Source organism: Paroedura picta, chromosome 8 (assembly GCF_049243985.1).
Source record: "Paroedura picta isolate Pp20150507F chromosome 8, Ppicta_v3.0, whole genome shotgun sequence".
NCBI lineage: Eukaryota > Metazoa > Chordata > Lepidosauria > Squamata > Gekkonidae > Paroedura > Paroedura picta.
In genome coordinates this window covers 4,351,728-4,379,386 of record NC_135376.1, presented here as the reverse complement: position 1 = coordinate 4,379,386, position 27,659 = coordinate 4,351,728, and the positions used below count along the sequence as shown (strand labels likewise).

The window sequence follows — 27,659 nt, the reverse complement described above, 5'->3', positions numbered from 1 at the left end:
CCCACCCCCACCCCCCGGGCCAGCATCCACAAGAGAGGATGGGGTGGCATCAATAGCTCCGCTGTATGTTCAGACCTCTTCCCTGCAAACTGTCAGTTTAGTTCCCTCCCACCCCTGATGCATTAAGGACCTCCATTCAGGCTGCACGGCACAACAGCCCCGGCCACTGCCACGGAGCCTCTCTCCGTTCCCGCCCACCCGAGGGGAGCGCAGGTGGTATTCCTCTCCCCTGCCTGGGCAGGAGGCCACTCCTGAAGAAGAGGAAAGGTGACGATGCATTACCGACACACGCTAGTGCCTGCCCTACCCCTTGGCTGCCGATTGGAATGGCAAAGGAGGATCTGTTTGCAGAATGAAATCACAGCATGGACAGACGATGGGGAAAGGCCCTGATTGCCACCCGAGCCAGGACAGCAGGACTTTTAATTTAAGAAGCAGCCAAAGTGTACTTTAAAGACGGGCAAAGGAGCAGGGATGTCTACGTGGGCGGTGGGGCAGAGGGAGGATCCGGTGTGCAGCATGCAACGGACCAGACGGGCTTTGGGGTTTATGTCCACGTCCAGCACGGTCACTGAGGACAAGAGGGAAACGTGGATTTGTGAGTGACTTGAGGAGGGACTCATTCCCAGCACCTTCTTGGTAGTACTGGACAAATTTGTGGCCTCCCCTAAAGCAGTGGTCCCCAACCTGCGGTCCACGGCCCGGTGCCGGGCCGCGAAGGCCAGAGCACCGGGCCGTGATTCCCTCTCCCTGCCCCCCCCCCCCGGCAGTAAAAAACTTCCCAGGCCGCAAGCTTGCGGCCCGGGAAGCTTCTTACTGCGGGAGGGGGGGAGAGGGAATAAGGGCCGCGCATGCGCACATCACGCTGCGTGGCCGAAATTGCGCATGCGCGAAAGTGCAGCGTGTGCACGATTTCGGCTGCGCAGTGAGCATGTGAGCATGTGCGCTGCGCGGGTGTGGCCGTCACCCTGCTGGTCCCCAGCCAAAAGAAGGTTGGGGACCACTGCCTAAAGGAAGTGGACTGAACAACACCCCCACTACCAGACTGGTCGGCAAAGCCAGGGAGGAGGTGGCCAAATACCCACCTGAAAACACTTTTGCAGATTTCCCTTCCAGTTCAGAACAAACTCCTTGTGAGGTAGGTCAACATTCCCCCACCCACCCAAATTTTGCAAATAAAAGAGGCTCCATGGTTTTGGCAGAGGCTGCAGCGCCAAGCGGACATCTGAGCCAACGTGGAACTTAGCCCAAGGGCAAAACGAGACACGCATCCTTCCTCCCCCTCCCACCCCCGCCCCCTGAGGCCTGCTTACTTGGCACCCCCAGACGACTCTCCCCGTATCACCCGATCGCTCCTGAGCTTAGGCTGTCCACCTCTGTGCTTTCCGATTACTGGTAGGCCTCCCAGCTAAAAGACCAGCGCTGTTGGCATCTATACAAACACCTCCCCCACCCTGGCCCTGACCAAAGTCAAGGGCTTCAAATAAAACGGGCCCTAACAGCACCTTTCCCCCCCCCCCCCCCCCACAATTCCAAAGCGGTTCACACCCGGACAGCGAAAGCTGGCACGGAACCTGCATGTATTTACCACTCTTGCTGCATCGGTTTCCAGTCCCCCCGCCTTCATGGAGAGCTTATCACATATCTCCATATACACATATATATATATGTATATTTATACACAGCCCCCCCCCCCCCAAACCAAAACAGATCTCAAACATATACAGATCTCTGGCTCTTCCTGCGCGGGTCTCCGCAAGATGTGACGCTCCAGGGGTGGGCGGCCAAGCAAATAGTTAACGACAATGGGATTGTCAGCCGCTCAGATCTGCGGATCCCGCAAATGCACACCACGCATCGGGTCTCGCTCCTCCTCTGGCCCTTTTGACCGAGGCCCGGTGCCGCGGCCCTCCGTTCTTCCCGGGCGGAGCCTCTTTGACGGAGAGCGGCCAGCGGGTCAGTTCTGTTCTCCCTCCGAGGACTCCTCTTCCGCCTCCTCCAGCCACTGGATGAACTTCTGGAGCTGAGGGGGGGAATGGGACGGGACAGGGCAAAAGTGAGCAAAGGGGGTTGGCAAAGTCAATGGACCGTCAACGGGTCAGGAAGAGACCAGGCTGTGGCAGAATATAAGGGGACCAATTCAAAACTCTGTCTCAGGCGCGAACCACGGAGAATAGGGAGAAACATTCGGTTTGCGGGTGCAAGGGTGTCTCCCATGCGGCCAGTGCCTAAATTTATTTATTTATTTATTTAGATTTCTATACCGCCCATTTCTTTGCAGCTCTGGGAGGTTTACATTGAACATTATATAATACAATAGTAATTTAATAATAATAATAATAATAAATTATATAATGATTGATTGATTTTTGTTGTAATCCCTCATGAATCAATTTTGAGAGCGGCAGTTAAGAAATCTAATAAATACATGAATGAATGAATGAATGAATGAATGAATGAATGAATGAATGAATGAATGAATGAATGAATGAATCCACCCAACCCACCTGCAGGTGATCCCTGGCCAGAAAGAAGCACGTCAGTCCTCAACGAGGGCCAGAGCTTTTTCTGTCCTGGCCCCCACCTGGTGGAACGAGCTCCCTGAAGAGATCAGGGCCCTGCCTGAACTCCCAAAATTTCACAGGGCCTGCAAAAGGGAACTCCTCCACCAGTTCAACCAAACCAAAATAACATCTAGATGTCTCCCTCAGACATCCCCTCCATGGCCTGAACCAGACCTCTCTGGGGGCCTGTTATATTGTTGCTGTTTAAGATGACTGAGAGCCAGTTTGGTGTAGTGGTTAGGAGTGCAGACTTCTAATCTGGCGAGCCAGGTTCGATTCTGCACTCCCCCATATGCAGCCAGCTGGGTGACCTTGGGCTCGCCACGGCACTGATAAAACTGTTCTGACTGAGCAGGAATATCAGGGCTCTCTCAGCCTCATCCACCCCACAGGGTGTCTGTTGTGGGGAGAGGAATGGGAAGGCGACTGTAAGCCGCTTTGAGCCTCCTTCTGGTAGGGAAAAGCGGCATAAAAGAACCAACTCTTCTTCTTCTTCTTCTTCTTCTTCTGTTATTCAGAATCATGGTTAGATTATTGTTGTGGTATTTGACTATGTTGTATGTTAGCTCATTCCATGTATCCCCCCCTGTGATGTTATATGTAAACCGCCCTGAGCTACATGGAAGGCGGTATAAAAATTGAATGAATGAATGAATGAATGAATCAATTCATTCATTCATTCATTCATTCATTCCAGTCAGGGCAGGAGGTGCAAAGTGCCGTCAGGTCACAGCCAACGTACAGAGAACTCACAAGATTACCAAGGTAAGAGAGATAAAGAGTTGGCATCCTATTGCCTGCCTCTGTGCAGCAACCATGGCTTCCTTCCGCATTACATAAGCTGGCCCCGCACCGCAGGTCAAAGGGGCCTGCTCTGCTCTCCTCTCCCCCGTGACTGCCCAGGCTCACCCGCTGGTTTTTCCGGAGTTGCCTGCCTTTCTCGGATGTGTCTTCTTGTGAAAACCAGGTGAGGATCATCTCTTCAGCCAAGATCTCCAGCTGGTAAAACGTCATCAGCACCTGCAGCAAGAGTAGGAAACTCTTCTGGCCAGAAGGCTAATGTAATGGCATCCATGAAGCAGTTCTGAATATTTCAGGGTTTTGTGTTCTTTTAAAAGCTCAAGTGTATAAGAAGAGCCCTGCTGGATCAGAAGAACAGTCCATCCAGTCCAGCATCCTGGCTCAAACAGGGACCAACTCATTCCTCTGGAGGGCCAACAACAGGGCAGAGAGGCCGAGGTCTTAATAAGAACAGAAGAAGAGCCCTGCTGGATCAGACCAGGGGTCTCTCTTGCCCAGTATCCTGTCCCACACAGGTGCCAACCAGTTCCTCTGATTGGCCAACAACAGGGCACAAAAGCCAAGGCCTTCTCCTGATGATGCCTCCTGGTTCTGGGAGTTTCCCCTCAGTCACCACTGCTAGTAGCCATTGATAGATATCCTCCATGAATTTATCTAATTCCCTTTGAAAGCTGTTTATTCCTGCGGCTATTGCTACATCCTCTTTTAGCAAACTCCAGGTTTCACTCACTCTTTGTATAAAGTACTTCCTTATTCCCCATCCTGAACTTAATGCCCATCAGCTTCATTCTCCTGGTCAACTCTCTCCACCCTGTGTGTAATTTTATAAACCTCTGTCATGCCCCTCCTCAGTCATTGCTTATCTAAACTGAGAAAGTCCCAGCCGAAATTCAGCCCCAATCCATATTTTTCGGCTACATTTTTTCAGCTCGGATATACTGAATGCACACTCCCTAGAAAATTGCTAACAAGACCCCCACCCAGAACTTTCTGTACATGACAAACCCCTCTCAATGAATGGCCAGCCTCGGTTTCAAAGGGCAGCTGTATTGCTCCAGATTCAAATCCAGGAGCACCTCACAAGATTTTTTGGGTATAAGCTACGGAGAGTATCTGATGAAGAAAGCTTTGACTCTCACAAAAGCTCGTATCTGGTTGCTCCCTGAGGTGTTTTGCCCAATCTAGTGGGCAAAAATGAGTTTCTTATTAAGCCCCGGCTGACAGGCGCCTGAACATTGCTCCTTCCCCATTTGGAAGAAAACCTTGTGCCGGTACAGCCATAACCTGACCAGGACATCTGAGATCATGGGGGAAACGTACGTCATTCCGACTGTCGAGCTTACTTTGGCCATAGAGTTGGACAGGCCTTCGTGCTCCAGGAAGAACTCCTCGATGGCGCGCAGGGCCTCCAAGTGATCCGACGCCCGCTTGATGTAGTTCTTGAAGAGCGGAGCCCAGGTCTTCAGCAACTGTTGCGAGTGGAAGGGGAGAGAAGAACCGAGAAGGGGGAAACGTTATGAATTGTATCTTGTTGTATCCCTGAAGAGATCAGAGTCCTGCCTGAGCTCCCACAATTCCACAGGGCCTGCAAAAGGGAGCTCCTCCACCAGGCATTTGCCTGAGACCGACCAAACTCAAATAACATCCACAGGTCCCTGTTTTGTTCTTTTGCCTGCAAAGATCACCTCTCCTGCCCTCACACACACGCCGGTGCCTTTTAGGGGCACGCTAACTGGGAGGACCTGAGCCATGTATTTATTTAGAGCTCACAAAATCCGGAAAAAAGCAGAGACAGACACATGATGCCCATGGCCATCAATATAGCCTCCAGCAGTGAACTCTTAATTTTAATTGCAGTGTAAAGAAGTATTTCCTTCAGGATGGACAAACTGGAATGTTTCTTTACACAGGAAGTGATTAAAATGTGGAATTTGCCGTCAGAGGAGACAGTGGCGACCACAGGCGTAGATGGCTTTAAAAGGGGGGGGGGGGGTCTAAGACAGATTCGCAGAGAAGAAGTCTATTAGTGACCACTACGCATGATGATTAAAGAACCTCCACATTCAGCGGCATAAACCTCTGAATACCAGTGCCGGGAAACGACAATGGGGGATGGCCTTGCCCTCTTTACCCTGCTATTGGCCCTTCGGAGGAGCTGGTTGGCCACTGGGTGAGACAGGAGGCTGGATGAGATGGGCCACTGGTCTGACCCAGCAGGGCTCTTCTGATGTTCTTATGAAAGCCTCAGTGTCTATCCATCCAGAGGAACTGGTTGGCCACTGTGTGAGACAGGAGGCTGGACTCGATGGACTCCCAGTGGTCTGATCCAGCAGGGCTCTTCTGAAGCCTCAGCCTCTCTGCCCTGTTGATGGTCCTCCAGAGGGACCAGTTGGCCACTGTGTGCGGACGGGATGCTGGACTGGAGGTACCACTGGTCTGATCCAGCAGAGCCCTTATGTTCTTATGAAATGCCCAGCCCCTATGCTCCGTTGTCGGCCCTCCAGAGGAACTGGCAGGCCACTGTGAGACCAGACTAGATGGACCCCTGGTCGGCTGCAGCACAGCTGTTCTCATATACTTATGATGGAGGCCTTGGCCTGTATTGCCTTGTTATTGGCCCTCCATAGTTGACCATCAGGTGAGAAAGGAAGCTGGACTAGTCGTTCTAGTAATAAAATCCAATCTGGCAGCGGATCGTCAGGGGCATATGGGTCAGGCCAGTCGTTTCGGAACAGCAAACACTGCCTCTCTCCCAAGGCAGGAAATCAACACCCAGGAAACACAAACAGGGCAGGAGTCGAGCTAGGGAAGCAGGCCTACTCACAGGGACGACCAGCATGCAGTAGTGCTGGGGATCTTTTTCGGCATTTATCTGTTGCAGGGGGAACTCCAGAACCACCTTGCTGAGCACCTCCATCACTTCCTTCAGGCCGATATTATAGGCATACCTGGAAAAAGAGACCAAGCCATTATAGCCACGTTCTCCATTCTGGTAGCCGGCCCTGACTGCCGCCCACAGCCCCATGCATGCCCTGACCCGGATTGCTCATGCTAGCCTGATCTCATCGGATTTCATTTACTGATTTGCTCGTTTTTTACACTTAGATTCAACCCTTCCCCATGGGCTCGGGGTGGATCAAAAAAACAAAGGGAAACAAAAACCCAACCTGGCAAACAGGTGAGAAACACAAAGGTTGGGGAGATGAAACTGCATATAGAAAAAAATAAAACGCATCAGGCAAAATACTAACTCGAGAAAATGTAATCAAAAGCAGACATTTTAAAATTGGGATTTATAACAGTTCAAACTGTTTTTATATAAGATAATAACATCTCTTCCATCCATCCATCCACATAATATACTTCTGGTAAGACGTTGGAGGAGGAGCTGGTCTCATGGCTTAAGTGCCACTCAGCGCTTAACACCCACTCAGGGCAGCTGTCCCGCCCCCGAGTGCCTCCTCCTCCAACCGGCTTGCCTGTCTGTCCAGCGGTCAGCCAATCACCTTCCATCCCCCACCCTGGACCATCCCCTCCTCCTTCCACTCCCCTCTGAGGCTTGGAGGCTACAGATCCCTGCCGCATGAGAAGTGCTCCAGCCGGTCAGTTCCCTAACAGCTGCCTGCAGCATTTCCAGGTCCTGGGGGGAGGGGAAGGCTGTTCACAGAGCTCTTCCACTACACCCCCCTAATCTAGCGCCCATTTTATTCCTGAATGCAACGGGCTTGGCCCCCACTTTATTATATAAAATCCATCCCCTTCCCACCCCCTGGAGAAAGAGGGAGCCACCTAATATATACCTCAATGGTCAATTAGGTAGATTTGGAATAGGTTAACTCCCTATTCAGGTGTCAATTCAGGCCTTGACCGTAGGCCTGGCAGAATGGCTCTGACTTGCAGGCCCTGCAGAACGGTTTGAGGTGTTGCAGGGCCCTGATCTCACTGGGCAGAGCGTTCCCCCAAGCTCAGGCCAGGGCCAAAAGGCTGTGGCTCTCGCTGAGGCCAGGGATCCTGGGCAGGTTCTGCTCACTGGATCTCCGGCATACTTTGGGGGCTATCCTGGAACCCAAATAGGGTCAAGGCCTCAGTTACTGGTTGGATGGCAAACCAATGATGAAGCCCAGGGTCACCATGCCGAGGCAGGAAAGGGCAGATTGAACGCCTCTCCGGAGGTCTGATGAGACTGTTCAGTCTGGGACATCCACACTGGGGGATATTGTACCATACTGCATGGTTTGCTAGTATTCTGCAGCCCACATGGGGCATCTCTTTATAAGCACACATGGAAGCATGGGGGACCCTTTCTAGTAGTGGATATCGGGCGATGGGGAGGCAGCAGAACACAGCACCTGGGAAATGATGCTGAGGAGAGAAAGGATCCCACGGTAGGCCTAGCCACAGATGCTTTTCTTCCAGCAGTGTAAGTGTAGTGTCAGAGCCAGGGGTGGCCAAACAGTGGCTCTCCAGAGCTCCATGAACTACAATTCCCATAAGCCCCTGCCAGAATGCTAACTACACAAAATCATATAATCCCGCAAATCGTGTTGGGACTTTTTAAAATGACCCGAATGTTGCTCTTGGATTCACAGTCTCCTAATCCTCCTAGCTAGACTACACAAGTGTACTTTGCAGGAGGCAGCCCTTGGCGGCAATTCAGAAGGAGCAGCTGAGGCTGAACGTCAATCTTTCGGTGAACCTGGGCAGGCAACATGCCCCAAAGATAGGAGTGTGCGTAAAGATCCACCGTGCTTTTCTACTGGGAGGGAGCCGGGCTGCAAAGGTATCCGCCCCCCTAGCCCCTGCAGTTCCAGAAGACCGAGAGAATTACTTGAGAGAGTTGATCTCCAAGACCAGGTTGTCGCAGGAGATGTTCTCCTCTTCTCCCCGCTGCAGAGTCCCCAACACCTCGTTCTGGAAGACTGGGATGCAAGCAACAACAGGGTGTTAAGATCACGAGCGGGCAATGCCCACACGCCTGGGAGGAAAGATGCCGCCCACAATTGTAAGATCACGAGCGGGCAATGCCTGCAGGCCTGGGAGGGAAGCTGCCATCCGCAACTGGCATCGGGGGCCCCAAATGTGTGGGGGAGAAATCCCAAAACCCCCCAGCCGAAGTGGGAGCTTTCTGTGCTCTGAGTCTCCCCACCCCACCCAAGAAGCAATAGGAGTCCAGGAACGGCAGCAGCTGCTCACCTTTGCTATCGTCCAGCTGAGGGGAGGCTGCCCGACTGTCCGAATGCTCAGACCCCCGGCTCACATCGCTCTCCGTCTCGCTCTCCTCTGCCACGCTTAAAGTGGGGCCTAGAGGAAGGGGAGTTGGCTTTCATACCTTGCTCTTCTCTTTCCAAAGGAGCCTCAAAGTAGCTTACGATCTCCTTCTCTTCCTCTCCCCACAACGGCCACTCGGTGAAGTGGCTGAGGCTGAGAGAGCTCTGAGAGAACTGGGACAAGGTCACCCAGCTGGCAGCAAGGGGAGGAGGGGAAAGGTGCGCGGAAGCAGGCAGTGAAGCACAAGGGATGAAAAAAAGGCAGCTTCTCCCAAATTCCTCCAGGAATCGACAGGGAAGGAAGGCGCCGGATGAATCAGCACTCTTGCAAAATGCCCACCCATCACCAAAGGCAGCTTGCGCCAGGCTCACGTCCCGTCAGGAGTGCCTCTTCCCAGCCCCACGTGGCTAAAATCCTCACCCCACAGGCTCTGCCGTTGCTCCTCCTCGTCCACGTCGTTCCTGCTGTCTGTTTTCCAGAGGTAACCTCGGCCTTCGGCGCCAACTTCTGCCACGTTGTAACCTTGAAGGAGAGGGCAGCGACGTTGAGTTGGCCTGATCTCATGGCGGGTGGGGTCTGGGAGCCGGAGTATAGCTTGGGGCAGTGCAATAAGAAGGGTGCAGATGTGCCACATCACTTGGCTCGCTCCAGAGCATCAGTGGCACAAGAGACGATGAGCATCGCCTCCTATGCGCTTGTGGGCCATGTCCACGCTGAGCCTTTGTGGCAAGTGGCACAAGGAGGCTAACGGGTGGCAAACCCAGGAAGCCACCCCTCTGAACTATGAAAATGACACTGGAGATCAGGGTTCTCCAATATGGCGCCCGTGGGTGCCATGATTCCTGTTGAATGTTTTTATAATATGGGCAGGGCTGGGTGGCATTTTTGCCTGGCGCAACTTCTAATTGGCTTTGTAGAACTTGCCTCCGCAGCTAAAGGATCTTCACGGAGCGAATGAAAGGAAACTGTGGATGTTTAAGAAAACAAGTCCAAACCATACATTAAACCAGGGGTAGTCAAACGGCGGCCCTCCAGATGTCCATGGACTACAATTCCCAGGAGCCCCTGCCAGCGAATGCTGGCAGGGGCTCCTGGGAATTGTAGTCCATGGACATCTGGAGGGCCACAGTTTGACTACCCCTGCATTAAACAGAGCCTTGACCTTAAAGGTTCTGCCACTTACCTTTAAGACCATTCGTGGTCTGGTCCCGGGAGTACCTGAGGGACCATCCATGCCCCCTGAAGAGTGCAACACTCAGCCAATTCCAACCGGTCTCAAACCTGAGCCTGGTCTCAAACTGGGGCGAGGACCTTTTCTGACTTGGACCCTACTTGGTGGAAGGTGCTCTTGTGGGAGATCTGGCCCTGTCGGAGCCGGCCCAGTTCCACAGGGCGCCTTTGGTTGGGACCAGTGAACCCATCAGATTTTATTGTGGTATTTCACTCCTACAGGGTGTGTCTGTCTCTTCAATAAGTGTTGAGAAACCTAGCCGCAGGTTTTTACCTCCCCTTCCCATCACGAAAGCCGGACACTACTTATTTAAGTGACCAGAACATCTCGGCTGGCTTTGGTAACCAGAATTACTCTTTCCTGCTGCATCTCACTGCAAGCTGAGAGTCATGAGACCCTTAGGAAGAGGGTGGGATTCGACTCGGGTGGGGGACAAATCTTCCCAGCCCCTGGCTAACTGAGAGAGAGAGAGCCAGAGCTCACATACCTTTGAGCTTCGTCTTGCTCTCCTCTTTGTTCGCCCCGGAATCGTCGCTGAACTGGTCGTCATCTTCCTCTTCCTCGTCCGCGGGATGTAAGGAGATGACGGTGCCTTCCGGCAGGACGATCTCAGGGCCCACCACCACCTGGAAATCAAGCAACGTTTCACTATCATGGACTATCACGGTGACTACTGAGCCCAAAGCGGAACGGCAGCTCTCCAACCTCACCTGAGAAGTGAGGACGCAGCGTGGCTTCAGCGTCACCCCTTTCTTCACCTCCGCCCCGTCGCAGACAATCGACTGCTGGATTTTCACGCGGTCTCCCACCCGGACGCCGGCCCAGAGGAACGCTCCGTCCAGGACGGCCTCGTCGCCTGCCAAAGACCAGCCACACATGTGGGACTGCACTGTGGCCTGTTCCTTAACTTCAAACCATTACCAAGGCAACCTCTGTTCTCCAGAAAGGGGACTCAAGAGTGGCGTATACGGAACTGCCTATGGGTGGGCCAGATACCCCCCAGCAGGAAAACCTAGCAATTAGGGGAGTGCGCTTAGGCTCGGTTCGGCCGCCTCGGCAATCACCACAGCCTGTGGCAGCCAGCACCACGGGGCGGAGAGAAGGGGGGCGGGGCGGTGGTGCACCAGCTGGTGGCCGCACGCAGGCGCACAGCTCCTTTTTAGTCCTGGCCCCTGCCTGGCGGAATGAGCTCCCAAAGGAGGTGTGGGGCCTCAGAGAGCTTTCTGCTTTCCGTAGGGCCTGCAAAATGGAGCTCTTCCACCAGGTATATGATCGGGGCCAGGCCTAGAGCAGGTGGCATCCGTCCCCCTTGATATTGGTCTCCCCCTATGGGTTTTTTTCCCCATATGAAGTTTTCGCCATCTGTTGGGGTTGTAATGTTTTGATTGGGGCTTTAATGGGTATTTTATTGGGTTTTATTTTGTTGGATTATCTGACCTGCTGCGAGCCAGCTTGAGAGTGGGAGGGAGGGAGGGAGAAAGAAAAGAGAAGAGAAGGGGAGGGGAGGGGAGGGGAGGGGAGGGGAGGGAGGGAGGGAGGGAGGGAGGGAGGGAAGGAAGGAAGGAAGGAAGGAAGGAAGGAAGGAAGGAAGGAAGGAAGGAAGGAAGGAAGGAAGGAAGGAAGGAAGGAAGGAAGGAAGGAAGGAAGGAAGGAAGGAAGGAAGGAAGGAAGGAAGGAAGGAAGGAAGGAAGGAAGGAAGGAAGGAAGGAAGGAAGGAAGAAAGAAACTCTTTCTTCTCCCTTGCTATACAAAGTTGTTTCTCTTCTAAATAAGGCTATTTTATTCCTTAAGCAGCCTGGTGCTCCTTCCTCTTGCACACTTAAACTGCCAACCAGCGGGGCCTTGGCAAAAGCGGCCAGAGGGGTCAGGGAAGCCCATAAAGGAACAGGCGGCCACGTCATTGTCTACAGTATTCAGGGCCTGGGGAAAGACCCCTCTGCTCGTGGGACTCACCTATCCTGCAGTCCGGGCCGACCACACTGTTGGTTATCAGGCACTTGTTGCCCACAGACGTTCCCCGCCCGATTAGGACGTTCTCTTCCAGCACGCTGCCGTGGCCCAGGCTCACCTCTGGCCCCCGGTAGATGTTGTGGCGGGCGTGGGTGCAGCTTTGCCTCTTGTGGCCACTGAAGTTCATCTCCGGCGTCAGGGGGTAGACCCAGCGCTGGATGACGTCGGAGGACACGGCTTCGTACATCAGCAAGTTGGACACGGGGGCGCCGTACTCTTCCGAGGTCACGTGCAGGTGGATCTGGTTGCCCAGAACCTGGGAAACGGGGAGAGATGGGGAGATCGACAGAGAAGACTAGAGACTTGGAGAACCTTCCCTGGGAGGAAAGGGGGGAGAGCCTGGGACTTTTCGGTTTAGAAAAGACACAACCAAGGAGGGGATATGATGGAGGGTTAATCAAATCACACAAGGAGTAAAGAGAGTTGACAAAGACAACCTTCTTCTCCCTCTCCCGAAGAACTCACACTCAAGGGGTATCCAATGAAGATGATGGGCAATACTAGGACGGACACAGAATCATAGAATCAACGAGTTGGAAGGGACCTCCAGGGTCATCTAGAACAACCCCCTGCAGAATGCAGGAAATTCACAACTACTTGCACGCCCACAGTGGCCCTAATTCTATGTCCACATGATACCTCCCCCCCAAAAAAAAACCCCACATAAGTTCTGGTCAGTCTGGTCTGGAGGAAATTTGCCTTCTGACCCCAATATGGCGATCAGCATTTCCCTAGGCATGCAAGAAACAGCCACAAGAGCCAAGCTCAGACACAATCCTTTCTGCCCACCCACTCACCATCTGCCGAAATTCCCAGAATCAGCATTTCTGTCAGATGGATATTCATCCTGCTTATCTCACAGAGTGTCTGTTGTAGGGATGCTGCTTTGGGACAACTTTGGGTGCTGAAAAGCGTTTTTTTTTAAGCACTACTTCTTGCTTACGGGCAGTCTTCAAGCAAAGGTTGGACACACACTTTTCTTGGATGCTTTAGGATGCTTAGGGCTGATCCTGCGTTGAGCAGGGGGTTGGACTAGATGGCCTCTATGGCCCCTTCCAACTCTATGATTCTATGATTTTTCAATGCCTGACCTCCCCGTCCCTCCATGCTGGCTGGCAGTTCGTCCCCCGCAGTGGCTTACCTCCTCATTCACCAAAAGGCCGCGCACGAAGTCATCCCGAGTCTGGTAGTCAAAGTTATCCGTAAACAACTCGGCCACCTGCAAGAAGAAGAGACGTCATGGTGAGGACGAAGCCAACGCAGATGAGAAAGCAATTCCCTTAAGAGAGTTCTGGACCAAGGGGAGTGGTTCACTTTGAGGAGTAGAAGCTCTCATCTAAAGCCCCAAGCTGGGTGGCCCAGGCTAGCCTGATCCTGAAAGATCTTGGAAACCAGGAGGGGTTGCTACGTGAAAGGGAGAGCACTAAGGAAGACCAGGGTTGCTAAGCAGAGGCTAGCAATGCCAAATCACCATGAATGGAGTCACAGGGTTAACCTGATCAGCACTTTTTACTGCAATTGTGTTTTTAACTGGTGCCATTTTTAACATTTAGACGTCCTTTATGGCAGGGGTCCTCCATCTGTGGTCCTCCAGATGTCCATGGACTACAATTCCCATGAATTGTAGTTTGCTGGCAGGGGCTCATGGGAATTATAGTCCATGGACATCTGGAGGACCACAGGTTGACTACCCCTGCTTTATGGTATGTATGTATGTATGTATGTATGTATGTATGTATGTATGTATGTATGTATGTATGTATGTATGTATGTATGTATGTATGTATGTATGTATGTATTTCGATGTTTATGCTGTCCACTCTTTACAGCTCTGGGTGGTTTAAATGGAACAATTATGAAATTTTTTACATGGAACATTATATAATTTAATCTATAACATGCAGTTTCAATACAACATCATAACAACCAAGGAAACCTGGTATATTATTGTTGACTGTTTTGCTGTAAATGGCTCTGAAACCGTGCAGAAGAGGAGGGGAATGAAAATGTTAAAATCCTCTCTTGTCTTAAGTCAGCGACAACTTGATGGCGCTTTGGACCACCAGGTACGCAAGAGTGATGTGTGCGAACAGTAGATGCTGGCCGTCTTGCTCTGTCTTACTGTTCAGCTGTTCGGCTGAAGCTAAGCAGGGGCCAGCAATACCCAGTCTGGGAAATGGAGTTCATTCTTTAAGAACATAAGAAGAGCCCAGCTGGATCAGACCATCTACTGCAGCATCCTATCTCTCAAAGTAGCTAACCATTTCCTCTGGAGAGCCAATGACAGGGGAAGGAGGGATGGAGAGAGGTGGGGAGGGAGAGAGAGAGGAGGGGAGAGAGAGAGGAGAATCAAGGGTCTTTGTTTCCTGTACTTCCTGCCACAAGCTGGCCTGCTGCAGTGGATAGATCATCCATGGAAATGGCCTCTCCCAAACTCTTACCCTGGCCTACCTCATGGGGTTGTTGTGAGAAAATAGAGGGAATGAGAACAATAATCTAAGCCATTTTGCATCTCAAATGAGGAGGAAAAAACAGAGTTTAAATACATGCAAATGCAAGCGACAGAATAATAGAGTTGGAAGGGACCTCCTGGGTCATCTAGTCCAACCTCCTGCAATTTGCAGGAAACTTACTTCACAGAATTAGCCTCTCCATTTATTTATCATACTTATTTATCATACCATCAGATGCCTATCCAGTCTCTGCTTAAAAATCCCCAAAGATGGAGAATCCACTACCTCCTGAGGAAGCCTCTTCCACTGAGAAACCGCTCTGACTGTCAGGAACTTCTGCTGGGTGTTTAGACAGAATTTCTTTTGAATTAATTTCATCCCATTGGTCCGTCCGGGGCAAGAGAGAACAACTCTGCTCCACCCTCTACATGGCAGCCTTTTAAATACTTGAAGATGGTTTTGCCTGGAACGTACCTGAGGAGAACAGATGCTGATGTGGCAGTCCAGCAAATCGTGTCGGATTTGCACTTCTTCTATGTTGCTCTGGAACAAGCTCTGGAAGGATGAGAAGAACAGGGGCGGGGGGGGGGAGTGAAAACCTTGCCAAGGATCCCACCAGCTTACAGATGGTGTCAAAGAGACAATCTGGTCTCATGAGGAGGGCCATGTAAAGCCAGATGACACCGGAGCATCATAAATAAGCATTCGATGATTCTAAATATATATATTAAAAATTAACTCCCACCCAGCTTTTGAGTAGGTTGAAATATTGAAAACTTCTAGGATAAGTTTGAAAATCACAGGAGGAAACAACCACCGATGAAAGGTCTACTTTGAAAACGGAACAAAATCTAGAGTCCGTTCTGGTTGTTTCGTTTATCGTTAAAATAGAGACTCTATAAAAGATATTGTTAACTGATTTTCATCTCCAGGCTCCAGCAAAGCAAAAGGCCAGTTCCTGTTCCATAAAACCACCACAGCCCTGTAGCAAGAGCCCAAGACTAAGCGAGTATTTCAAGTTGAGGCTCTGAAATGCTGCATCTTTAAGGGCACCGGCTGGGCATCCTCAGCCCCAGATCATAAAGGGAAAGCTTCTAGCTGAAGGGTCTGCCGTTGGCTCTGCTTCCCACCCACCATGGGAAACCGGAAGCGCTTCAGCCCTTGCGTTTTCTGGTAGTGGAGAACCCGGTTTGTCGCACTGTCCAAGGCGAGAATGACGTCGTCCTCTTGACACCTGGCCCGGTGACCAGCCGAGGACTCTTTGAAAACCATCGTCATCACGGACACATTCTTCTCCGCTTTACGCCGTGCCCTGAGCAGGAAGGAAGAGCAAGGAGAGATTTTAACAGAAGTGACGTACGGCAGGAAGGCACAATTCCAAGGGGTCAAAACAGGGAGCCGTGTTACGCTTGTCTGCAGCAGTAGAAAAGCACGAGAGAACAGGAACACCTTAAAGACTGATGCGAAGATTCAAGTGGGTCGCCGTGTTGGTCTTTAGTAGGACGACAAAAATTAATTCCAATAGCACCTTTAAGACCAACAGAGATTTATTCAAGGTGTGAGCTTTCGAGTGCAGGCACCCTTCCTCAGACTAAATGAACCACCTTCATAAGTGTAGAGATATAAGGCAAAAGCAAATTGTGGCAAATTAGTAAACTGTCTCATAATATCCAGATTCAGCCATATAGTGTGGATTAGTTTTAATGGTTTTAACTATGGATTATATTTTTATCTTGTAAATTTTATTTTATCTTGTAAACCGCCATGAACCTAATGGGAACGGCGGTATAAAAGCTTAATAATAATAACAACAGCAATAACAATAAAACAACAAAAACAACATTAGCTGTTTTAGCAAAGAATTATGGCATCATATGGCTGAATTTGGATATTATGACAGAGTTTGCCATATATTGCTTATCCTTATATCTCCAGAGTTATGATGGTGGTTCATTTAGTCTGAGGAAGAGTGCCTGCACTCGAAAGCTCACGCCTTGAATAAATCTTTGTTGGTCTTAAAGGTGCTCCTGGACACAATTTGCAAAGACAGCTCGCACCCTGCCACAAATGTTGTTAGTCTTTAAGGGGCTTCTAGACCTGTTGTTGTGGGTTTCCCAGGCTGTGGGCCGTGGTCTGGGAGTTTTGGTCCCTGGCGTGTCATCAGTTACTCTACCTGGCATCTTCAGAGGTAGGAACACGGCAAAATGGGAATCTCCCTGTGCCAAAGTGTGGAGAGAGTGAACAGTCGCTGGCAGTTTTGTTTACCGTATTTGCCGGCGTATAAGACGACCCCCCAACATTTCCACTCAAAATACAGTACTATGGGCCACTATGGGCAGCTATGTCTATCCCAACTGAAGTGCACCCGGCGTATAGGACGACCCCCCCACTTGGAGGCATGTTTTTCAGGGGGGGAAAGTAGTCTTATATGCCAGCAAATACTGTACTTCTTTTGGGAGGGAGGGGGAGGGTGTAACACAGCACATCCCTGTCTTTTCTGGGGGTCATCCGGGAAATGGCCTGGAACTAGGAAGAACTTTTCCTGTGTCTGGGTGGAGAAGGAAGAAGAAGAAGAAGAAGAAGAAGAGTTGGTTCTTATATGCCACTTCTCATACAACAATAGGACTGTCACTTGTTTTTGTGTTTCCTTTTCGATTTGCTGGCATATGGCATGATGCAGCCCTATTTTCTCTTATTTTGGGGTTTGAACGACAGGCATTTTTCAAAAGGGGGAGGAAGATTTCAGGTTTGCTCTTGTGTTTTGTTTGCAACTGCTTCTATTAGTCGCTTGGCACGAAATGGAAAGGCAGGGCATAACGGTTATGATACATAAAAGAAATAAGCAGGAAGCTCTGACGGCACAGGTGTTGCCCTCCCCCCAAACACCAACCTGTGCTCCTGCAAAGCTTGGGAAACGTTAATATTGGACACCACGTCTCCGGAGACGAGGACGAAGTCGGAACGGACGAGAGACTTTGCATCCACGTCCCGCAGGACGTCCCCGAGGGAGCGGTAGAGGTCCGAGGTCACGAACCGCACCTTGTTTGGGGAAGTCGGACGGCACCACTTGGATTTCCTGCCAAGAACACAGATGGAAACAAATCTATGTTAATCCTAAAATTGGAAGGACAGAAGGCTGGGAGGGTAGCAATTAATAATTTATTATTTAGATAGACTAATCTGCATTAGGCTTGCTCTCGTGTTTGAAATCTTTCATTTCAAATATATTTACAAAGTTTGTGGTTCATCCCTCTGCTATCTAGCGTGTCCTCTAGCACAGTGGTCCCCAACCTTTTTATCACCGAGGACCGGTCAACGCTTTACAATTTTACTGAAGCCGGGGGAGGGGTAGTCTTTTGCTGAGGGACATCGCCGCTGCCTGAGCCCCTTGCTTTCCCGCCGGCGCCCCTGACTTCCCGCCGCCCACTGGGGGCGCTGCCAGCAGCAGCTGCGCAGTGCCATGCCGAGGGGGAGGCCACTGGAGAGCACCAAAGGTGAGCCAATGGCAGAGTGGCAGGGCAGCCCCTGAGGCAGGAGCCAGGGAGGGGGACAAGGAGGAGCCGCAGCCCGGTACTGACTGATCCACGGACCGGTCCTGGTTCACGGTCTACAGTTGCCTTCCCATTCCTCTCCCCACAACAGACACCCTGTGGGGTGGGTGAGGCTGAGAGAGCCCTGATATCACTGCTCGGTCAGAACAGCTTCATCAGTGCCATGCCGAGTCCAAGGTCACCCAGCTGGTTGCATGTGGGGAATCGAACCCGGCATGCCAGATTAGAAGTCTGCACTCCTAACCACTACCCCAAACTGGCTCTCTATTACTGTAAAACTACCTCTTAAGCTTCTATCTGCATTTCACTCAAGCTTTCATGATGGCCCCTGAAGGTTTTTGCCAACTGGGTGAGAGTCAATATTTTTTATATTTTTAATTTTTAAAAAATTATCATATGACCATACATGGTCATGTTGACCCACCTAGCCCCTCCCAAAATGGCCAATGACAGGCCTGGGGGAGTAGAAAGGGGAGGGCCCGAGGCAAACAACACCTTGCTGTCCAAGGCCTGTCACTCATGGTTGCAAATGGAGTGAGTTGGAATGAGGGAATTCAATGGAAGACAAGATTCTCTCATCCCAAAAAGCAGAACTCATGACAGCTCCATCTCAACCAGCGACTCATTCCACCAGGTTGGAACCAAGGCCAAAAAGGCCCTGGCTCTGGTCAAAGCCAGGTGGATGTCTTTGAGGCTGAGGTTCAGCAACAAGTTTGCGTCTGCAGAGTGCAATGCTCTTTGTGGAGCACATTGAACATTTTGAAGTGCGCCTGCTCTTACTTACTGCAAATGTTCCTTGATCTCCGCCGACTTCCAGCAGCAAAAGACGAATGTCTCCTCCACTCCCGTTGCTGTGAGGAATTCCAAGGTATAATCTATCATGGCCACATTTGCTAGAGGAATCAGAGCCTAGGGAGGAAGGGAGAAGACACTGAGTCAAAAACTGCCGCGTTCCACAGAGCCTGCTAGCGCGACGTCCAAAATCCATGGGGGGAAAAAACAAGAAAAAGTTAATCACCGACATTTATGGAGCCCGTGCCGCTAAATTTGCTTCCCTTGGACAACTCGGCCCAGCTTGAGAGGTCATACATGGCTTGGGATTTTTATTTGAAAGGTGACAGGGAAAGATCTGAGAACTTCTCTTCTGCCCTATGCGTCAGACATTTGACAGACAGACCTTCTGCATGCCAAGCAGATGCTCTGTCACTGAGCAACAGCCCCTGGTCCATGTCTCTCCAGGGCTTCAGGCAAAGATTTTTCCCATCACCTACTGCCTGGTCCTTTAACTGGAGATGATGGGGATTGAACCTGGGACCTTCTGCATGCCAAGCAGATGCTCTGTCACTGAGCAACAGCCCCTGGTCCATGTCTCTCCAGGGCTTCAGGCAAAGATTTTTTCCATCACCTACTGCCTGGTCCTTTAACTGGAGATGCTGGGGATTGAACCTGGGACCTTCTGCATGCCAAGCAGATGCTCTGTCACTGAGCAACAGCCCCTGGTCCATGTCTCTCCAGGGCTTCAGGCAGAGGTCTTTCCCATCACCTACTACCTGGTCCTTTAACTGGAGATGCTGGGGATTGAACCTGGGACCTTCTGCATGCCAAGCAGATGCTCTGTCACTGAGCCATAGCCCCTGTCCATGTCTCTCCAGGGCTTCAGGCAGAGGTCTTTCCCATCACCTACTGCCTGGTCCTTTAACTGGAGATGCTGGGGATTGAACCAGAGACCTCCTGCATGCCAAGTAATGCTCTACCACTCAGCCGCAGACCCTCCTAAGAAATCACTCTCTTACGAGGACTGGTCACTTCGATGACAGACGGCAATGCAACCTTCTGCAATAGTTTCACAATTTGCCCCCAGGAAAACCCATAAATTCTCCCAGAGGCACAAGACAGCAGCAGACCCTCACAGGGGAAGTGAAAAAGGAAATGATGCCCCCAAGCGCTTCGGAGCTTTTCAAAGAGCCCAGTCCGGATCCGTGGTTCTTTTTCCCCCCCCCTACACCGTAAAACCCACTCGAACCATTAATGTGCACCAACCAATTAACCACTTTCCCACACATTCCCCTGCCTTATGGCTTCGTTCCAAGCAGTCTAGACAAGAGGACCAATGAAAATTTTGCCAGGAGCTTCTGGTTTGCTTAAACTTAACCCAGCTATTACAGCTGCAGCACAGACAGGAAACTTGATAATATAACGACAGATGTGGGGAGGATTGGGGGGGGGAGTATAAAGGCCTAACCTAGCCAGATCTTTGGTATAACAAACCCTGTGGAGGAACGTCCTATGACAGTGGTTCTCAACCTGGGGGTCAGGACCCCTTTGGGGGTCGAATGACCCTTTCACAAGGATCACGGCAGGGCAATCAGCTTGGCACCTGGGGGGGGGGAGGTCCCATCCACACAACAGCCTTGCGGGGTAGATCGAGAAAGAGCGTTTGTCTGTCTGGAGCAGAAGAAAAGAATGAGATCGGCATGGTGGGACAAGAGGCAGAACTGAACTGAGAAACCCCAGGAAAAAAAACCCAATTTATATACAATCATGAACAATGGATCTTCATGCCATTGTTCAGTTTTAGTTCAATTTCTGTGAAAGAACCCTTGCCTAATTTTATGGCTGGGGGTCACCACAACACGAGGAACTGTATTAAACGGTCGCAGCACTAGGAAGGGTGAGAACCACTGTCCTACGATAAGACTTTACAATACAAGTAGAACTTGCACACCTGAAAAAGGCTTTTGAGCTTTTAATATACTCCTCCAGTTCTACTAAAAAGGTCTTAATCGACCCCCAAGCTCTTTATGCCTTTGTGTTTTCAATTTAACTGCAAAGCTTCCACCAGACTTGATGAAAGTCCTCCATCAGCATCAGCATAAAAATGCCTCCCCTCTCTCCAAAGAGACCAGAACTCGAGCGTATCCAATAAAGCTGAGGGGCAGTAAATAGAGGACAGATACACAGAAAGTGATTAAAATGTGGAATGTGCTGCCAGAGGATGCAGTAACAGACTTATCCTCCATGAATCTGCCTTATTGCCTTTTCAAACTGTTGAATCCTGTGTCAAACAGCGACGTCCAGCCACGGTGGTTGAGGGGAACCTCCACAATCAGAGGCACTAAGTCTGAGAATCCCAGAGCCAAGAGGCAACATCAAGGGGAGGCCTTGGCCTCTGTGCTGTTGCTATCCCTCCAGAAGAACTGGTCGGCCACTGTGGACCCCTGGTCTGGTCTAGCAGGGCTCATCTGATGTTCTTATGAAGGCCTCAGCCTCCCAGCCCAGTTGTTGACCCTCCAGAGGAACTGGTTGGCCACTGTGTGAGACAGGAGGCTGGACTGGATGGACCCCTGGTCTGACCCAGCAGGGCTCTTCTCGTGTTCTTAGGAAAGCCTTGGTCTCTTTGCCCTGTTGCTGGCCCTCCAGAGGAATTGGTTGGCCACTGTGTGGGACAGGATGTGGAGTGGATGGACTATCGGTTTGATCCATCAGGGTTCTTTTTAGGTTCAGAATTCAAGGTATTCCCTTTGATCTTTAAAAGGATGGTTTTTATCCTAACTAAAAAAAAATACTTCCTTTGGTACACTCTCACACAAACTAGAAGATCGTAAAGACCCTTATTGAGATCCAGAATGGGACTACGTGGCACGGGGCCTCCTTGTGGCAGTGGCTCCCTCCTTGCAAAACTCCTCTTCTAAGAAGAAGAAGCAGAGTTAGTTTTTGTACTCTACGTTTCACTTCCCAAACGAGTCTCAAAGCAGTTTACAATCACTTTTCCTTCCACTCCCCACAACAGACACCCTGTGAGAGGGGCGGGGCTGAGAGAGGACTGCTCTGGGAGAACAGCTCTAACAGGCCTGTGACTAGCCCAAGGTCACCCAGCTGGCTGCACATGGGAGAAGAATCAAACTTGGCTTCCCAGACTAGAAGCCGCTGGTCTTAACCACCACACCAAGCTGGTGGGATCGCTAAGCCTTCCACATTTTGCAACCCACATTCCCCATGCATCTCAGAAGCTCTGCAAACAATGCTGCTGCGTATGTATTAATCTGCAAAAAACTGGAGGTGAATTCCATTCCTGCGAATTAATTATTTGCATTCAGTGATGGAATATGCCCCTGAAAATGTCCTGCCAGAAAGAGGCCTGCAATCTCGTCTTATACCAGCAGTACAGCGGTAGCAGATCTCAGAAGCTAAGCAGGGCCGGCCTTGGCTAGCACTTGGAAGGTTGACCTCCAAAAAATCCCAAGGTCGTGACACAAACCCGCTCTGAATGTCTCCTGCCAGGCAGCCAGATAAGCATAGGATCTCCTGGCTACATAACACGCGTGTCGTAGGATAAAGAAGCAAGTGCCCCAAGATGCAGCATCTTTATCCGAGAAGGAATGGACAATTACCCCCTACTGCAGGAAACGCTCACTGGACAACAATGCCTTCAAAGCTCTGCTCAAGAGGAACCGCCAAGGCTCCCACATAAAAGCCTTCCCAGATCTCTGCCTGGCCCCACCTAGTTTTCTCCACAATATAATCAGGGTTGCCTCTGTTTAATGACGAGTTTTGTCAGCTATAATGGAGACACCTCAGCAGCTATTAATTACATGGGTTAGCTAATTGCTACGGTAATCTAGCAGAGCCTGTCTGGCTACCAGCAATGACGCAGCATTGAGGAACTCCTGAATATATTTCCCTGTAGTGATCGTAGATCTAGAAGATCTAGAAGACTAGAAGATCGTAGGGTAATATTTTTACACACCAACCTGTAATTCCATTGGGACTGCATGGATCATACAAATTTGCTGGTGATCCCGGGCCTCAAAGATGTCTGCCTGGTCCCAACTCAAATTTTGTTGACATGAGATAGAAATAGAAACATAGAGTTGGAAGGGGCCACCTAGTCCAACTCCCTGCTCAATGCAGGATCGGTCTAAAACGCTGCTTAAAGACCGCCAGTGAGGCGGAGCTTACCACCTCCTTAGGCATCCAATTCCAGCGCTAAACTACTTGGGCTGTGAAATCTTTTGTTTCCTGAATACTGTTCTACGTGTAGTTCAACTCCATTACTACAGGTCCTGTCCTCTGCAGCCAACAGGAAACTCTCCCTGCCCTCCTCTCAGTGAGAACTTTCAAATACAGTCTTGTCAACCTCTTCTTCTCCAGGCTGAACATTCCCAAGTCCTTCAGCCTTTCCTCATAGGGCTTGGTCCCCAGGTCTTGGATCATCCTTGTCGCTCTCCTCTGCACCCTCTCCCTTTTGTCCACGAGCAAGGAAGCCACTGCCCTAGGCTTCCAGGACATGAGAATGGCTGTTAATGATAGGGCAGTTTATAGAGGATATTAATTCATCAGGTCACCAGAAGTCAGAAGCAACTTGGTGGCATTTAAAGCACATAGATGCTATTCTGAGTTCTGCATTCGATCATATTTTATTTTCATTATGTTTGCGCTTCTTCTATAAACTGTCAGAACCCCAAGGTTGCTGCCATGAATTACTGTTGCCCTTTGAACCTGTGTGTGACCATTTTGAAATGTATTCTGTATTCCTGCTGTCTGCACAGTTCTCGCTCTGCTCTCCAAGGCCCCTGCTGCCCTTCTTATCTTGTCCAGAGGACCGCCCAGGCCCTGCACCTGTAATCTCTCCTATTATACCTGAAAGTGATATGAATTGTAATGGATCTAGGAAAGGCGGGAAACTGGGGGATAAGAGATGACGTTTGGTTTGTGTTTGCCAGATCCATCTATGTAAGTCCAGGGAGTTCTGCTAGAATAAACCACCCTCTTGAAATAACAGTGGAGTTTTATTTACAAGTCTGCAATCCTGACATAAATTGCCTTTACATGCTTAACGACAAGACAAATGACCATGCGAGCTAGATGCATAGTGGCCTCAATTTTGGAATTTTCTGTTACATATTTTTTTAATTAATTTATTATATTTATATGCCACCCTCCCCGAAGGCTCAGGGCGGTTTACATATGTGTTTGGCTGAGAAGCCAATGGGGCAAAGCTACCATCTGTGGGATTATGACTGAATGCCTCTAAGTCAGAATCCCCCCTGAGCGTAACGATACTGCAGCGCCGAGGAGCCTCGGTTGGCCTCGGATAGCCGGGCCACACGGCCCGGTGCGGAGAACCATCCACCTCGGAAGCGGAGCGCGGCTGGAAGGGGGCTGCCTCTCGCCCGTAGTGCCCCGCTATCATCTATGAGGACTCCTATGATGAGTCCAGTACAAACCCAGTTGACAGCATGGAATCTGGCTTCTATGAAGGCGAGATTTTTGCTTGGAAGCAGGTCCTGCTCCTGTCTCTTGAGTAAACAAAGCTGCAGGGGTAGTCAAACTGCGGCCCTCCAGATGTCCATGGACTACAATTCCCAGGAGAATTCCCAGGAGAATTCCTGGGAATTGTAGTCCATGGACATCTGGAGGGCCGCAGTTTGACTACCCCTGTGCTATACACAGACCATCCACCCGTCTAGCTAAGAGGCTTCTACTCCAACGTAGCAGCCATTTCCCCAGATCCAAGACTGGGGAAGAGATGCCTTCCTTACCACAGTTGCAAAATCCTGATTTTAAGACCTTTAATGTTAAATACTCAGAAATTAAACAGGGGAAGCCCCACCGTTATTTCATTTCCATGCCTCCAAAACAAACACCGGCCTCCACTTTGCCCAGGAAATGACCAAAGCCAGGGCTAGGCAGTTGGTCACAAGAGCAGGGACAGTAAAAGAACAGTTTGCAACTCTAGCTCAGATGAGAATTCAAGCAGGACAGTTACACGTTGTTGACTATATCAGTGGTCCCCAAGCTTTTTACCACCGGGGACCGGTCAACGCTTGAAGATTTTACTGAGGCCCGGGAGGGGTAGTCTTTTGCTGAGGGACGTCGCCGCCTGAGCCCCTGCTCCACTTGCTTTCCCGCTGGCACCCCTGACTTCCCGCCGCCTGCTGGGGGGCGCTGCCAGCAGCAGCTGAGCAGTGCTACGCCGAGGGGGAGCCCCATCCATGGCGGTCGCTGGAGAGCACCAAAGGTGAGCCGGTGGGCAGAGTGGCAGGGCAGCCCCCAAGGCAGCAGCCGGGGAGGAGGACGAGGAGGAGCCACGGATCAGTATCAGTCCCCGGACAGGGGGTTGGGGACCACTGGACTATATCACATCCCAGATATAGATAAGAAAACAACTCTAAAAGCACTCTAGATACAAATATTATAAGCAGATCCAAGCCTGAATAAGAAAAGTCTGATGAATTAAACTGAGCTAAGAATGCAGTTAATAGTATGCGGCCCTATTTGCCATTGTATAAACAGAATCTGCCACTCTAACACGAAGATGACCCAAACAGTCAATGGACGAGGAGGAGGAGAAGAGAAGAAGAGTTGGTTCTTATATGCCGCCTTTCTCTACCCAAAGGAGTCTCAAAGTGGCTTCCAATCATCTTCCCTTTCCTCTCCCCACAACAGATGCCCTGTGAAGTAGGTGAGGCTGAGAGAGCCCTTAGATTCCTGCTCGGTCAGAGCAGTTTCATCAGTGCTGTGGAGAGACCAAGGTCACCTAGCTGGCCGCATGTGGGGGAGTGCAGAATCGAACCTGGCATGCCAGATTAAAAGTCCACACTCCTAACCACTACACCAAACTGGCAAGGTACATTAAAAACAGTTGCAGACTATTCTGATCAATGATTACTGAAATAAGTTTCTCTCCCCTTAACATTTACAGATAACTAAAGTAAAGTGCTACAATCTATAGCAGAGGTGGCCAAAAACTGTGGCTCTCCAGATGCTCATGGACTGCTAGCAGGAGCTCCTGGGAATTGTCATTCATGGACATCTGGAGACGCACAGTTTGGCCACCCCTGATCTATAGTATATATCAATTGAGATGAGATGGTCTGGACACCTATTGACTGTGCTGAGTTGTGAACAAAACATTCACAAACTTTGCAGCTGCTCAGGGGATAAAGTTCCTTTCTCTAGTGCAGGGTTAGTCAACCTGTGATCCTCCAGATGTTCATGGACTACAATTCCCATGAGCCCCTGTCAGTGTTTGCTGGCAGGGGCTCATGGGAATTGTAGTCCATGAACATCTGGAGGACCACAGGTTGACTACCCCAGCTCTAGTGGTTAAGAATGGCAACTTCTAATCTGGTGAGCTGGGTCTGATTCCCTGCTCCTCCATGTGCAGCCAGCTGGGGGACCCAGGGCTCATCACAGGCCACAGCTGTTCTCACAGATCAATTCTGTTAGAGCTCTCTCAACCCCACCTACCTCACAGGGTGCCTGCTGCAGGGAGATATATTCAAAAGGGTCGCTGTGTTCGTCTGAAGCAGCAGAACAAATTTATAGAATCCAGTAGCACCTTTAAGACCAACAAAGGTATGAGCTTTCTTGTGCACTTTCATTCCATTCCATTGCATTTAAGGAAGAATACGTGTATACAAAAACTAATACCTTGAAAAAAACGTTTTGGTCTCAAAGGTGCCACTGGACTCTAAATTTGTTGCAAGGAGAGGAAGGGAAGGCAATGATCTTCAGGTTGTCTACTACCATGAAACTAACTAGACAGCGTGGTGTGGTGGTTAGAAACCCTGACTTCTAATCTGGAGATCTGGGTTTGATTCCCGGCTCCTCCTCCACATGCAGCCAGCTTGGGCTCACCACAGCATTGAGAAAGCTGTTCTGACCGAGCAGTGATAACAGGGCTCTCTCAGCCTCACCCACCTCACAGGATGTCTGTTGTGGGGAGAGGAAAGGGAAGGCGAATGTAATCCACTTTGAGACTCCTTCGGGTAGAGAAAAGTGGCATAGAAGACCCAACTCTTCTTCTTCTTCAGCAATATCCGGGCTCTCCCAGTCCCACCTCCCTCACACCGTGTCTGCTGTAGGGAGAACACAACCGGAGTCCAATCGCACCTTTTAAGACCAACAAAGACTGATCCCAGACGTGATCTTTAACGGGCATGCACACTTCCTCAACAAGAAGAGTCGGCTCCTAGATGCCGCTTTCCCCATCCAGAAGGCGCCTCCAAGCGGATTCCCACCGCCTTTCCCTTCTCCCCACAGCAGAGAGGAAGGGAAGGCGACTGCAATCCGCCTCGAGCAGGGAAGACAACTCTCCTCCCTCGCCTAATACTAACAAACACCGGATACCGCTGGCCAGCCGCGGGCGGAGACTGAAGGGGGGCGGCGGCCTCCAGGGAGAGCCATTCCCGGCGGGCCTCGGGGCCTTACCCGCGGCCGGTCCTTGGAGATGGGGAAGAAGCGGCGGTTGAAGCTGTCGGCGACCAGCACGGCCTGGAGCGGCAGCGGCGGCTCCCCCTGCGGGTCGGGTCCCCGGGAGCCCCCGCCGGCCGCCGCCGCGCCGCCTCGCTTGCTGGAGGGCCCGCGGGACGCCATCGTGGCTCTCCGCCGGCCTCTCGCCCTCACGCGCGGGGTCTCGGCTCGCCTCTTCCGGTTCCGGAGGAAACGACGGCACCTCGGCGAGGTCAAACCAAAACGCGGAGGAATGGCGGCGGCGAAGAGGCAGCGATGTGCGCGTGCGCACGACGTCCAGCGCTCCCCCCCCCCCCCGGTCGCTGCTTCCGTGACTCGAGGTCAGGTGACCTTCAGGGGAAGGCTGAGGCCGGGGGCGCCTTGCAGCCTGCTAAAGTTGCATTCATTCAGGGCAGGGGTAATCAAACTGCGGCCCTCCAGATGTCCATGGACTACAATTCCCATGAGCCCCTGCCAGCGAATGCTGGCAGGGGCTCATGGGAATTGTAGTCCATGGACATCTGGAGGGCCGCAGTTTGACTAC

At 51.0% G+C, this 27,659-nt stretch overlaps 1 protein-coding gene across 2 annotated transcripts; it reads right to left on the bottom strand.

The window, feature by feature from the left end:
- On the bottom strand, positions 1-27,329 carry EIF2B5 (eukaryotic translation initiation factor 2B subunit epsilon). Of its 2 annotated transcripts, none has more exons than XM_077348137.1 (16): positions 27,095-27,329; positions 18,663-18,787; positions 17,218-17,403; positions 15,462-15,639; positions 14,802-14,882; positions 13,016-13,093; positions 11,818-12,130; positions 10,575-10,720; positions 10,352-10,490; positions 9,054-9,155; positions 8,559-8,666; positions 8,194-8,284; positions 6,190-6,313; positions 4,709-4,834; positions 3,474-3,584; positions 1-2,023 (listed from the first exon to the last, which is right to left on the bottom strand). In XM_077348137.1, exons 1-16 carry the CDS (start codon positions 27,257-27,259, stop codon positions 1,958-1,960), a joined length of 2,139 nt encoding a protein of 712 aa, XP_077204252.1. In that variant the 5' UTR covers positions 27,260-27,329; the 3' UTR covers positions 1-1,957. The 2 variants fall into 2 exon arrangements, with proteins under 2 accessions (XP_077204252.1, XP_077204253.1); XM_077348138.1 differs by lacking the exon at positions 27,095-27,329 and adding an exon at positions 22,630-22,656.
- Between the last annotated feature and the right edge of the window lie 330 nt (positions 27,330-27,659).